At 39.4% G+C, this 15504-nt stretch overlaps 1 protein-coding gene across 8 annotated transcripts in view; it reads right to left on the bottom strand.

Annotated features, from left to right (window-relative positions):
• The window catches only part of peli1b (pellino E3 ubiquitin protein ligase 1b), a 38240-nt gene that overhangs the window by 12710 nt on the left and 10026 nt on the right, over positions 1–15504 (bottom strand). For 4 of the 8 annotated variants that reach the window (XM_078556537.1, XM_078556538.1, XM_078556532.1 and 1 more), the window contains exons 2-3: positions 6322–6488; positions 2282–2411 (exon numbers count right to left, since the gene is read on the bottom strand). In XM_078556537.1, the coding sequence (XP_078412663.1) occupies positions 2282–2411; positions 6322–6398 (207 nt within the window). In that variant the 5' untranslated portion in view covers positions 6399–6488. Of the gene's footprint in view, positions 1–2281; positions 2412–6321; positions 6489–11337; positions 11482–13187; positions 13340–15504 lie in introns of all 8 variants that reach the window. The other 4 variants (XM_078556534.1, XM_078556531.1, XM_078556533.1 and 1 more) reach the window with 2 other exon arrangements.

Here is a 15504-nt window from a genome sequence, read left to right as displayed (position 1 = left end):
TTGAGTTCAATAAAAGTCTGGAAGTAAATGTCTAATGATGACCATGAAGCCGTTGTCAATTGTTGTAAAAAAAACCAATTAGCGGTTCACTAATCCAATTAACTGTCCAATCAATTAAACTCATCCCAATCATCAGTAAGGTGATGAAAAAAAATTGTGAATAGCACCATCAAGAGGTATGCTGTGGAAGATGCCCAAAGAGCTGTATGCCAGAAGGGAACTGAGAATAGCTGACAATGTCAAGGTTTCCTGTGACTGAACAGGATGTGTAAATTTTCCAGCGGCAGTGGCTGTGGCTCCTGACACCCAGGAAGACGGCAGACATTATAGCCAGCCAATTACCACAGCCCCAGATGTCTCATCGTGCATCATCGCAGGGTTCTTGGTTCAACAATCAAAGATCTTCCCTCTGCCATCAGGTCAGGAATGTTGGTAATCAGCATTGCCACTCCAAGGCACAGCACCACACTAGCAGTGTGCCCCCCATCACCAAATCACACGCAGATCTCTTCCTCACTTCCTTCTAGCATTTCGTCTTATTCAATCCCTCTTGCTTGTCCTTTAAAATCCTCTCCAACCACAGTCCCATCCAGTTTCTCGTAGTACCCTTCTTGGGGTTTTTCCCTTAGCCTCTACACTGCTTGGTGATTTCAGTTGTCTTCTCATTCCTCTCAACCATGCTAACTTATGGGTGGTCTCTTTACTCCAATAGTCTCAATCACAGACAAGGCCACCTCCAACCACTTCTTTGAAGCATTCACTAGTCACACACCCTACTCCCTACTTCCACACTTTCTTTTGCATCATGCCTGAAAAAGATGTTCTCCCCAATTCGCTGAAAATTGCATTTAGAAGGTGCCAACTTCCTAGCTTTTGTCCTTCTGTTCACCATGATACTCCAAAGCTGCAAACCTGCTCCATCAGATGTTCACCTTTGTACCTTGCCCATCACTCTCCATTTCTGGTTGTTCCCCTTGCTATGTTCCCTTGTCCACGTGACACAGACTTGAACACATTTGGCACACAAGTAGCTTAGCCATCTATCACCAGCTGTGGCTGGATCACATCAAGCACCGTTCTCTTCTGCTAACATCATTCCAGGATCACTATACCCAGCTTCTTTTCTCCGCTAGAAACCTCCATTCCTCTGCCCTCACCTCACATTACAGAGCTAGAGATATCTGTTTAGCTGAGACTGCCACAAGCCCCGTTCTCTTGCTCACTAAACCAAAACTCTAACAAAAGACAAAGCAACCACACCCACAAACATGACACCAAGATAGGGAGGTAAGTAAGTTGTGAAGAGGACATAAGGAGTCTGGCAGAGGGATTTAGATAGTTTGGGTGAGTGAGCAAAAATTTGATATTTGGAGTATAATGTGGGAAAATGTGAACTTGTCCATTTTGGCAGCACACTGTTTAAATGGAGAGAGATTGCAGGACCCTGAGGTACAGAGGGATCTGGGTGTCCTGATACATGATCACAAAAGTTAGTAAGCAAGTACAGCGAGTCAATAGGAAGCAAATGGAATGTTGCTGTTTATTGCAAGGGGAATGGAATATATAAGTAGGGATGTTCTGCTACAGTTTTATAAGGTATTTGTGACACCACATCTAAAGTACTGTGTACAGTTTTGGTCTCCTTATTTAAGAAAGGACATAAATGCATTAGAAGCAGTTCAGAGAAGGTTCACGTGACTGATTCATGGGATGGGGGGCTTTTCTTATGAGGAAAGGTTTGACAGGTTGGACCTGTATCCATTGGAGTTTAGAAGAACGAGAGACGATTTATTGAAACATATAAGATCCTGAGGGGACTTGAAAGGATGTTTCCCCTTATGGGAGAGACTGGAACTACAGAACACAGTTTAAAAATAAGGGTCTCCCATTTAAGACAGAGATGAGGAGAATTTTCTTCTTCTCAGATGGTCATTAGTCTGTGGAACTCTCTTCCCCAGAGAGTGGTGGAGGCAGGATCATTTAACATTTTTAAGGCTGAGTTAGATAGAATCTTGATTGACAAGGGAGTCAAATGGTATAGAGGGTAGGAAGGAAAGTGAAGTTGAGGCCACAATCAGATCAGCCATGATCTTATTGAATGGCGGAGCAGGCTCAAGGGGCTGAATGGCCTACTCCTACTCCTAATTCATATATACAAAGAATGAACATTTTTATTCTAATCCACTTTGTCTTTCTAGTGCATGCAGCCTTTAAAAGGGTTCAGGGTAAACTAGGTTCCCGTCTATTTATTAACTGGTAATTGCAATTTTCAAAGACATACCTTCTCTGCTTGAGGAGTACAGGTTACATGCACTGTGCTGGGTTTCACACCATTTGGCTTTGGTCTTTTAAATAAAGCAAATCTGCTTTTTCTTCGTCCTCGGTCTCCATTTGGTAGAGATCCGTTGTACCTTATAGAATAGAAGGAGAAATCCAATACTGAAAATATCGTAATTAAATATTTATAATTCTAGCTAAGTCCTAAACTCTGGTTACTTTAAATAATTAAACACTCTGCTGCTTTAAGGCGACTTCCATTAACTCTCCGAATGCCAAACGTTCATGATACCTGATGCTTCTGTTTTATACGATGATTTGAGCAAATTTTAAACCGAAAGTTGTTACAATTTCTATCAGCAATATAGTGCGTGGACACAGTTGAGCAGCTTATCTATTACTATGAATGTCAACTTACAAGTTATTTAACTGAAAATACTATCAAATACTATACTGTTTCCAGAGCAAAGGTCAGAAGTCAAGCCAACCCTCATCCCCCACATGTCTCAAAAATCAGAACAGATCTTTTGCATGACTGATTTACAAGTCAACAGCAGGCGTTTAATGTTTTCCACTTATCAATGACACTCAAATATAAAAAAACCAACGGCACTGCAGAAGTATGATTTGTGACTCAGTCATTGGATTAAGCATCACTTATTGTGACAAGAAGTGAAGCTGGACCAATGTGCCTGCATTATTAAAATCTTCACTTCACATTCAATCCAGAAACCAGAAACACAAATGGGAATGAACTGAACATAGGGGCTATTTTCCCAAAATGCTGGGAAATGGCAAGCATTTTTGGTTGAGTGAAAAGAATGGGACAGGTAGGAAAAAACTACTTACTTTTTGGATACGTCGCCATTTTCCAGATAGGTGTGGAACCAAGCCATTGATTCTCTCTGATCTTACTTCAGCTGCATAGCACCAGATACAAGTGCTACCCTACCTAGGGATTTTCCAATCTTTACTTACAAAAATATTTCAATCCCCAAAGAGATCTCTGTCCCATTACTCTCTACTCAGAGAACTCTATAAGAAAAAGTAAGAGATGGCAACCATAAAAATGCACTGTGATGAAGAAGTGCAAAAGGATGAAGTGCTCAGTTGTAAAACCCTCTGCATCCCTTCCTCCAAGCTTTCCGTTACCAACAGGGGTGGAGGGGCAGGAGGGTGAGGGTAAGATGAGAAACAGGCCGAAATGGAGAGTTGGCATCAAGGGGAGTAATACCATTCCATCTGCTTGAAAGCGAAAACTTATCCTGTTTAGTCTGTTATTAAACAGATTTCCACTAATAATTCAAATAATTTTAGGTGTTGAAATTAGGAAATCTATACATTGAAGGATACAACTCAGTCCATGGTCCAAGTTTCTGAGCTTAAAAAAAAGTATTAGCCTCACAGAAAAAACAGGTATTATTTTCAGCAATATGAAATTTAAGTACCATCTAGCCACAGTGGAGGAGCTTAGCAAAGCTATTGATTTGCTTGCCATTGGCAAAGCTCCAGGTGATGATGCTATACTGTTTGAACTCATCAAGCACAGGAAACCAGCATTCCTGCAGCATCTGCACAAAGTTCTTGACCTTTGCTGGGGAGGCAATGCCCCAGGATACGCATGATGCAAAGATTGTGGTCCTGTACAAGAACAAGGGCGACTGCAGCGATTGCAACAGCTATCGAGTCATCTCCCTGCTGAGCAATGTGGGAAAAGTATTGGCCTGTGTTTCACTTGTCAGACTGCACATCCTGGCTGAATGCATCCATCCTGAATCCCCGTGTGATTCCAGAACTGAAAAATCTACAACTGTCATGATCTTCTCAGTTCAGCAGCTGTAAGAGAAATGCTATGAACAAAGGGACCACCATGTATTGCCTTCATCGATCTCACCAAGACATTTGACCATGTGAGCTGAGGTGGTTCATTTAAGCTGCTGGAGAAAATTGGCTGCCCACCGCAGCTGCTCAATGTGATCTCCTCTTTCCATGACAACATGATGGGTAAGGTCAGCTATGACAGGGCAACATCAGAACTCCAAGATCCACAGTGGGTTCAAACAGGGTTGTGTTCTGGCACTGTCACTGTTGGCAAATTCTTCTCTTTTCTGCTGTCATGCGCGTTCAGGTCATCTACAGAGAAAGTCCACTTATAAACCAGTACTGACAGAAAGCTGTTCAACCTTGCTCGTCTGAGGTCCAAGACAGAGGAAGGCCAGGTCTTCATCAGAGAGTTATCCTACGCTGATGATGCCACACTAGCGTTCCATATTGAGAACACCTTCAGCTGCAAATGGACAGACTCTTTCATGCCTGTACAGTTTGGAATGATCATCTACACCAGGAAGACAAATGTCATGGTCCAGGGTGTTGCCATGCCGCTATTTATCAGCATTGACAACGTGACACTGGAGATTGTTGATAGATTCACATATAAAGGCCCTACAATCACCAGCTGTCACTTGATGCTGAAATCAACACATGCATTGAAAAAGCTGCAGTTGTTATGTCCAAGCTGAGTAAGAGAGTGTGGAACAACAGCAACCTGACCGAGAACACCAAACCCTGAGTCCGCCAAGCCTGCATCCTCAGTGCATTCCTTTACGGTGGTGAGGCCTGGACAACATGTACTAGGCAGGAGAAAAGGCTGAACACCTTCGTTGTCTCAGACGTATGCTCAGCATCTCTTGGCAGGACAAAGTCGTTAACTCAGAGGTCCTGGAGCAAGCTAATTCCATCAGCATACACCCATTGCTAAGCCAACAGCGTCTGTGCTGCCTCAACCACGTTCATCGAATGGATGACAGCCGTATACCCAAAGGCCTTCTGTATAGTGAACTGGCTACTGGATCATGACCTGCTGGACGTCCATACCTCTGCTACAAGGACACATGCAAGTGAGATATGAAGATGGTCGACATTGACACAGACAGCTGGGAGACAGTTGCCAATGGCAGTGATCGCTGGAGGCTAACTGTCTGGAAGGGCATGGGAAGAGGCAAACAGAAATGGTAAGCTTTGCTGGTCAAACAGAGAGCCCAGAGAAAACAGAGGCCACGAGTCCTGCCACTTTCAACCAAATATGTCTTTATCTGCAGCAAATATGGTAGAGTGAACCTTCTGAATCACACCAGGCAATATTAGAGTTGACCACCAAGGCACAAACCATTGTCTCACAAGACAGAAGGTTGCTAAAGATGTACCAACTTTTAATCCTACTCATCTCACCACTGCTACCAAGTTTAATGATTGCACCCCAGGAATATGGGTGATATAAATAACAGGGACAAGAGCCTGCATTGCCGTTTAAATTTATCAGGCAATGCAGGTGAAAGTTTTCTTCATGTCAACTAACACAGGTTCTTCCTGTATTGTCAACTGCTGCTTTTTTAAACTAAATCTCCAATTAAAAAAGAAAACCTCCTAATGGTCTTCATTGTGATAATTTCAATGACACTTTTTTTGGACAATTCATAAAGTAACTAGCATAGCAGATTTTTAAAAAGTATATGCACTTCTCTTTAAATTTAATAACCAAGAAATATGCAGAATAAGAGGACAATTTATCATAGGCGAAGAGATCCTGAATGGTCGCATCAATCAAGAGCATTTCTGATTTGGAAACCTCCCAGTTTCAAATTACAATTTAAAAAGGCAGACAGTCATAGGAAAAGAATAAATCTGCAAATATGCTGAGCTTCTATAAAACCAAAACGAGAACAGATCACCTCATCTATCAACAATCTGCATTTGTAACACCAAAAAATACTCCATGCTTTACAGAGATGCCATTTTAGAAAGGGGTGCTGGGCTGAAGGAGTAGATAGTAGCTTGGGTGATGAAAAGCTTGGTCAAAGTGGTGGATTTTAAGTAAAGTCTTAAAAAAGGGATTAGACAGTCCTATTTTACAAATAAAAAATTGCTTAAATGCACAGCAAAAGGGTAGGGTTCAGTGTTTGTGGCAAAAACTCTAATAGCCAATAATTCCCTTTAACTCCCCGCAACCCTCCCACCCAACCTTAAAACACACACACAAATGCTTACCCTAACACAATGATTTCTCCATATTTAATGGGTGCTTTGGTGGATGAAGAAAGATTTTCTTGATCAGGAGAAAACATGAGCTGGACGAGGTGGTTTAGCACACTTAGTACTTTTCTTCAGAGTTTGCAATCTTTACACAGTTTTTTCATTATTTGTTTTCAAAGTTTCTGCAAATAAATACAACATAGTTTAATACAATTCAGACAAGTTTATAATATTTTGCATTGTACAACAGAAAATTCTAATAGATAAAAGTTTTGAAAATTCACCGATGCTTGGTGTACTTTGAGTTTCATGTGTCTTTGATAATAAGTTACTAGTATAAGCAGATCAAAACCCAGGGCAAATTCACATGGAAATCAATTGGAGGAGTTTTTTATGTAACAGTCGAGAAGGCCCCTCAATGGAATTGTAGATGCCTTTTGCTACAGCAAAGGCAAAATGTGAAACATCTGACTTCTGCATCCTCGCCAAACTCTTCTCATGGATTACAAATTATACAGGATTCCATTTTTAACGATAGAGCCAACTGAATGATATGGAGCTGGATTCACTTTTACTTAAAAACCACTTTTCTGGTCTGGTGACCATCCAAATGGTTAAGCAGCCCATTAAAGCTTCATCTTGCCTACATAGACTTCACCCATTAGTTACTATTTTCCTGAACTGTGTAAAATGGGGAACCCTCCTTTACAGAAACAATGATGAAATGTGCATAAAAACAAAAAGCTAAAAGCTACTGCGGATGCTGGAAATCCAAAACAAAAACAGAATTACCTGGAAAAACTCAGCAGGTCTGGCAGCATCAGCGGAGAAGAAACGTTATCTGATTTCTTCTCCGCCGATGCTGCCAGACCTGATGAAATGTGCATATTAAATACAGCTGCTTTATAGTATATAGTTAGTAAATAAAAAGTGTGCTGAAAGCACTTCATTTTTACAAGTGCATTATACTACAATGTAATTTGACTGTTAATCAAGAAAAAGCCTACACATTTATGGTAACCTCTCAGAACTAAATTGTGTTTGTGTGCTCTCAGCACATTTCCAGTTCACAATACAAACAACCCTAATATGGAGGAGAGAGTTAAGGGAGTACAGCTGTGCTCTCTGGTCAAGTACACAGTTAGCAGGATCTTTAAAATATTCAAAACTGACATCCAGCTTCATTGTTAGAAGTTTTGTTTAATAAAAAAACATTCTTTCCTTCTTCTGCTACCAATCCAAAAGATCGCATCAAAGATAGTTTTTGCAGAAATTACTCTTTAAATTTTCTATCAACTTATTTTCAACAAAACCCTTCCTTACTAATCCAGAAATTGGCACCAGTTAAATTTGTAACACATGTACGTGGTCTAGGAACTGTGGAAATAGTTTTCATATTTCCACATTAGCAATGCCATAATTTTTCAGCTTCAGAGACTGAACTATTTTTCTTCTAATCCCAGGGGGGTCACCAATTACCATGAGGGCCTGGGAGCTTTAACAGACAACAAATCCAATTCATAACAAGTCAGAGTTAACATGGAGTTTCAGCTTCCAGTCTAGAAAAATAAATTGAAATTTATTAAGTGTTGCTATATAGAAAACAACCCCACACTTAGCACAGTACAAGGCTTATATGCAGCAGCAATTTTGCCACTAGACACATTGGCACCAGGAGGCTACAGATTTAACACATAAAGGCAGTAATACAATTACACATTATATACTATTGTGATACTTTTAATCTAGTCACCTCAAATTTTTTCCATTAATTACCAGTTGCTGCAATCTATCCCAGCACAACTGAAAGTGGGCTCCTCATACCCACATTTGGAACTAAAGTCTATCAAATATATAGTGCTGGGTATTTTTTTTCCAGTTTGAGTGGACAAAAAGTTTCACTACAATTCGTAAACCAGTGAAATCCAGACCATGAGTTGGCACTTGCCCCCAAAGTCCCAGTATCCATTTAAATGTTCTTATACCTTTTTAAATTCTTTTCCAACAATCTATCCAATTCTCTTTCAAAAGAGATCATGAATTCTGCTTCCACCACTATTCCTGGTGGGATATTCCATGTCATCACCATCTGTATAAAAAGATTCTAACCTCTCTTGTTGGCCTTTTGCTGATCTGCTCCCAAGTGTCATCTTGACTCAGTGATTTGATTCCTGTCTCTCCACAAGCCACACTGTAGAGTTTGAGGATATATAATCTAGATTTCCACTTCAGTGCAGTACTTAGCAACTGCCACATCATTTGAGGCAGCACCTTTCAATTGGAACATTAAACCAAGGTTCCATTTGTCTGCTCAAGTGGATTTAAAAGAACCCATGCCATTATTTGAAGACAGCTTACTGACCAACATTTCTCTCTCAACCATCGCCATCACCAAACTATCAGGCCATGTAACTCATGTTCTTTCTCAGACCTTGTTATATGTATTTAGTTTATGTGCATGCCTGTATAACAAGGAGTGCACTTCACAAGTAATTCACTGGCGGTGAAATGCTATGCGACGTCTTGAGGACACAAGAGAGGCCATATAAATTCAAGTTTTTTTTGTTGATTTACTAATTCAGCGACCACTTCTCAGATGTCATTTCACTTAGTTTTACCAATTCCCCCATACCTATGTAGTTATCTTAACTCAAGGCCCTAATTTCTCTTTTTGCACCCAGAAGTTAGCGATTATTCCTCTAAGCTCTGAAAACCAAGGCAAAATATTCATTTAGCATTACTGATAGGCCTTAGCCTCAAACTATTCTATTACTCTCTATTTTTATGAATTCCTTTACCATCTCCTTTTATATTATTTGCCAGTCTTATTCATATTCCTCTTGCAGTATATATATTTCTTGCTTCTCTTCTGTATTCAGTTCCATAATGGTGTGTATTATTAGCTCTAGATTTGTCAAGGGTCGTTTCTCTACTCATCCAACAATCAGCAACTTCTGCAGAATCATCATAACTCCCAGTGGGAACTGTCTAGCCTGTACCCAAATAATCTCCCATTTAAAAGTTTCCAATTGTTAGTGCACAGTCTTATCTAGCAAACTTTCTTTTCAGTTTATCATAGCTAGCTCCCTTTTCACCTTATCAGAACTTGAGGCTGTCCCACTCCCCCATCCTCCACCCTCCAATGCTCTCAGGACACCTCTCCTAATGACTGCAATATCATAACTTATTCTACTTAGGTATTTAGTATTTGGAAGCATCATTTATACATTTTAATAGGATATTTTTCATGCATTAAAAGACCTCAGTTTCGCAGTCAGAGTTGCAAATTCACTGACCTTGGCAATGAGTGTCAAAATGTAGTTTTCCCATTAGATTTCCCATCAATCCCTTATGTCAAGTACACCAAGTTTTAGAGAGCTCAGATTAGAAATGTTATCCTTTATTTTCCAACCCAGATGGCACACTAGCAAATTAAAAGCTTATAAATTGGATACCAGCTCCTCTGATTTTCTCCAAGGAAGTTTTTGTTAACCATAATTACCAGCAGTAACACAAGAAGAGCCAGTGGATCACTGGATCAGAAATGACATTTTTCCAGCCAAGGATACATTCAAAGTCAAAGTTAATGAGTCAGAAGTAGACATAAGAAACCACAAAGAGGAAAGCAAAAACTGAAGTTTTCCAACAGTTTAAATATGCCAAGAGCTCCAACACCCCTTGTTAAATATCAACAGCCACAGATTAAGATCAAACCTCAAATTAGAGGCTGTAGCAACCAGGTCCCAATGACTGTACGAAGTTTGAATTTTTACTTTAGTGGCTTAAAATGCCTCAACTTTATTGAAGCATTTTTAAAAAAAACTACCACATATTCCAAAGTCGAATAGCAGCTGTAAAGGAAGAATTTGTTCTGAGTGCCCAATACATTTTAAAGACAGCTCACCGTACAATAGGGTAACAAGGCATTAGGAACGTACACCATAGTAGGCAAGGAAAATGCAATTCACCTTTTGTTAAAGTGGCTGGGACGGGAAGAATGATCCATATTGAGCATTAAGCTAAAAAATACTTCATTCAAATTTGAATGTAACCATGTACTTAATAAACACATACATCAAGAATGCACTCCTGCTGATAATAGTGACCTCTATGGCCCACAATAGACAAGGCGTCTTTTATTAAAAAGGCCACAAAGGAGCAACAACTGTGAGTGGAATTAATAAGAACAACCAAGTGTGATTATAAAGCAGAAATTCAATCAACCCATACTGATGACTTCAAATAGAGAATGAAGGAAGCAGTTCATAACCATCAAACCAATGCAGACAGTAGAATCTGCAGAAACACACAAATGTAGGGTGTGCGGCAGGGGCTGGGGGCTAGGTGGAGGACTGCTTTAAAACTGGGAAAATTAAATGGAAAGCATATGTATCACTGAAATAAATCCAAATTACAGCAAAATTCCTTCTGGATCATCTTATGGAAAGCAAAAAAAAAAGATAAACAGAAATTAATTTAAAAGGGGTTGAGTGGTGGAAGTGTAGAGAATAAATCTGGTGGTTATAAAAAGAGGGAGAAGGCAAAAGGTTATTGAATAGGCAAATATGCTTTGTATGCCAAGAGCACAATCCACAAGGAAGACAGGCAACAGGTTTGAGGTCCTGAGGATGGGTGGTTTCAATTATACTGCGTATATGTTTGGTGGTTATGAGTTATAATGACCTACAATTATGTGCCCAGATGCTAAATTGACAGTGCAGGTTGATTGAAGCATAAGCCAGCAGCCATTAAAGGAATAGACAGCATGAATTATGTGGAGACACCTTCTTTAAAATTCGCAGTATAAAGAGATGTGTTTGCCCAACCACCTGTCAAAAAGGAAAAGCTAAATGACTATTTACTCACAATAAAAGTCTGAGCAGCACTACAAATAGCAAGAACAGTAAGTTTATTCGAGGGCACGAAAATACAGAGCAATACGTGCCATTTTATCATTGGAAAGCTGCTTGTATTTAAATAGGTCCATTCTTTAAAACGTTACAGTATTAAAAATCTCAGAAGGCGTCTTACTACTGTGAATTGAGGTTTGGTTTCATGGACCCAATGTAGTTTTTTGGCATTTATTCAAAGTACATTGATAGGTGAAGACAGCAACTGTTGGTTATTTCAAACAATACCAGATAACCATCGACAGATAAACCCATTCACAGCAGCCTAATGAAAAAGGATTCAATTGATAATTGGAGAACTGAAGAGGATATATAAATGTAAAATATTTGGCACAGGAATAAACATGCACAGTATCTCTCAATTATGAAACACAGGATTTAGGAACGAATAAAGTTCATAGTTTGTCACTGTGGACAAGCTGACACTAGGTGCAAAGACAAAAGACAAATCATGATTCAAAGTATGCTTCTTTTTGCTTTGTGAGGAGATTATGACCCAATTCATTAGTCTGTTAATTCCTATATACAAAAGCCAAGTATCAAGCCACTCCCAAACTAAACAGGAATCAGTTTTAGTTATACAGGTTCAGCTCTTGGAATGGGAGCACTCTTGGTGTAAAGCATGGATTAATCCATATACCTCAGCTAAAAATGGAAATCTTGAGGCCTCAGTTTGTAGAAACACATGTAACTCTGGAAACCAGAAGATTGGAGAGTTAGATTCTCTGAATTAGTTAGATTCTGCTGAATTAACTGAACTTAGTCCAGGCTGCAGCTGGAACACTGTGATTGAACTCAACCATTCCATGAGTGGGAGGGAGAAGTGGGGGATAGGGGAAGAAAAAGGAGAAGACAATAAACAATTCCTACTCTCAACCTGCTGGAAATGTATACACGTGGATATTGCCAACACACAACGTCCATACTGACATAAAGCTTATATTTCACCTCTTTTCTATTTTTCCTTACTTCTATTGAAGAGTCATATGGACTCGAAACGTTAACTGTGTTCCTCTCCGCAGATACTGTCAGACCTGCTGAGTTTTTCCAGGCATTTTTATTTTTGTTTTGGATTTCCAGCATCCGCAGTTTTTTGCTTTTATCTGACATAAAGACTGGCCACTTTGGCGTTTACCCTCTGGCGTTACATCCAAAAATTGTTCAGCCACAAGTCAACACTTGTAACAGGAGAGTGGGAAAGGGAGAAAATGAAATGGCTTTCCTCATTCATTAAGAGGCATGGGAAGTGCTTGCACTTCGTGCTGTCATTTCTGTATGGTAGATTTAATGGCAGTATTCACAGAAATGCGCAGTGTGTGTAGACTAAGTCTAATTAAAAAAACCAGCCTAGAATGTACATTTTAAGAAGAACATTGGATAATTTATTTAATACGCATTCCTCCCCTGGAGGATGATCACTAAATTCACAGCAATTTCACCACTAGCTAATGTTAACAGAGTCAATCTCACTCAGAATAATTCTTGTGATGAATTAGACATACCTGATTTACAAAATACTCCTTTCAAAAAACTGAACCTGTTACATGGATAAAGGAGGATATGAATATTTCTGAAATTTTCTCCAATTGTTAACAGTTCCAATATGAACAACAATGGTAAGAAAAGGCATGTTTGACAGTCTACACCAACGTTGTGCTACATAATACAAATCGACATCAAGCCTGAACATTATCATTCCATACCAAAGCCAAAAACTCACTGTCACTGTAGATTTACTATCTGAGCTTACTCAAAAATGCAAGAGTTACACATGTATAGCTGCAAGGTTATGATACTGAAACCACCTACAAAACCAAAACTTTAACAGGAAACAATCATAACCCAACCAAAACTTAACATGAATTTTTAAAATATAGAGCAAAATAAAAATCACATATTTCCACAGACTGTTTTATTACCCAAAAGGAAAATCATTTATAATTTCATGCCAGGATGGAGTAAACCACTTACCAAGCTACACCAATCAATTTTCTATTAATGCAAACTGGTTCTGAGTTTGTATTAACACAAAAGCAATAATGTAACTCAGCTGAACAAAAGGCAGGAGATACGTGATCAACTTCAGGAGGCAATGTCTCCCCACTGCAAGTTGGGCTGGGAACCTTGAAAACATTCAAAAGAAAAGTTTAAACGTCAAGAAAAAGGCCACATTCACCAACATTAAAGTTCAGTGCACACACTTGTATGCATGTGCACAGCTCCCTTGTCGGTGAGCAGAATGCAACGCAATGCAATTCAAGGCTGCCAAATTGTCCATCATTTTCTACGTGTACTGGTTGGAGATTGGCACCTCTAGTATAACACATCTGACGTTTGTTAAGCACCATTGGTGAATATTCAATTTTAGTAATGAAATTTCATAATGCACTACCTTGTTTTTAGGTATTGTGAACTTGGTTGTTATCTATAAATTATAAACAAGACTAGTCAGGGCTAGAAGACATTTTTGAAGAGTTAAAAATGTATGTAGTTCAAGTTTGTCATTTTGTATTTCTGTTTCATCAAACAGACCGTTGTTTAAACACTTAGAGCTATAGTGACAGCCATGATCAAAGCAACAAAAGTAATGAAAATCTTAATGAAAAAACAAAACAACAATCAGCATTGCATTTGGTACTAATGTCTCACAGGGTAGGAAAAAGAGACGATAAACAGTTGGAAACAAAGCTCATTAGTACCCTCGGAGTCTCAGTTTAGGAAAGGTGTGGCAGATGCAGGAGTTAGGCTGCGTGCCTGATATATACATTCCTGGTGTAATTGTCTGTTTGCTTGTTGCAAATCCTTAGGCTGTACCTAAAGTGATTTTTATTTGGCAAATTTATAATTTGGATCTACTCAAATTCAATCAATATGCACAGTACTTATTTTTAATTTCAAAATCCCCAGGAAGCAGAACCAACAGTGTTTGAATATTAAAACTTCCAGTATTTCCCATTTTTAGTATTCATGATGAGACTTTGAAATTAGTGCTATGCTTATTAATTAATGCAGAAACCTAGGCTAAATACAAATTAAGGGCATCCTAAGCAGTCTAGTTCAAATCTAATTTCATGCATAGGATACACCAGAATCAGAGTTCAGGTATACACTAAAAAAAATTTGAAGGACAATGAAAATCACAGAAGAAATAAAAATGACAACATCTGTGAATAAAGGCATGGCCTCTGTAAATATGGTGCCTTCTCCCTTTTTCCACCACTTTCTCATCCCTTCCTTTCCTTCATAAGTGCCCTTTTTCAAAAAAACAGGAACTGGAACAGTCAAATGTGAGCACGCACATTATCTATTTCCTGCAGGCGTCAATGAATTCCGAACAGGGACAGGAATGTCAACTAATTTTCTTTTCTCCTTATTGGAGTTAGTAAGGCCCACTGCCATATCGCTCTTATCCCAGCTGAAAAGAGTTCACTCACACAGGAACACTGGATTTGGACCTTCCCAGACTACAGCTCAGCTACTCGCTGCCTCAAATCAGATGAATCACTGGGGAAGCCACAGGCTGTCCATTTTGACTCAGATTCAAATATAGATCCAGGGTAGATCTACTTTTCTCACGGTGCTTGCCAAAATATTGGTGTAGGGTACGAGCAAATTGTCCATTTGACCCCAGTTTTTGTTCTTCATTTCCACTTTCTGGGAAGTGCAGAACAAAATCCCACCAGCATATTTAGGGCTCAAAATAGCCAGCATTTAGGAAGCTCCAACTAGTCAATGGGCAAAAACCCAATCTGCTGGTGTGAAGGTAATGACAGATATCCAAAATTTCACCTGGCCCAGTAGTAAAAGGGGTGTGGAGAGCACACGAGAGAGTGCAAGAGGCCTGCAGCGGTTTGGACACAAATCTCTGAAGGGAGCAGGACGTGTTAACAAAGCAGTTAATATAGGATACAAATCCTGGACTTTAGGAATAGAGACAGAGAACAAAAGACAAGAAGTCATGCTAGACATCTGTAAAATGCTAGTTCAGCCCCAGCTGGAGTATTGCATCCAATTCTGGGCATTGCACTTTAGGAAGTAAGTGAAGGCTTTGGAGCGGGTTCAAAAAAGATTTACTAGAATGGTTCCAGAATTGAGGGATTACAGTTACATTGATAGACTGGAAAAGCAAAGATTTTTTCTCCCTAGAGAGAGGGCTGGGAAGAGATTTAACAATGCTGTTTGAGAGGTTCAGATAAAGTTGATATGGAGAGGCTGGTTCAAAGAGCTGAAGGATGGAGAAACATAGGGCATAGATTTGAGGTGATTGGCAAGAGAACCAGTGGCTACA

Source organism: Cetorhinus maximus, chromosome 14 (assembly GCF_964194155.1).
Source record: "Cetorhinus maximus chromosome 14, sCetMax3.hap1.1, whole genome shotgun sequence".
Lineage (NCBI taxonomy): Eukaryota > Metazoa > Chordata > Chondrichthyes > Lamniformes > Cetorhinidae > Cetorhinus > Cetorhinus maximus.
Note: the sequence above shows the minus strand (reverse complement) of the source record. Positions and strands in the feature narration are given on the sequence as shown.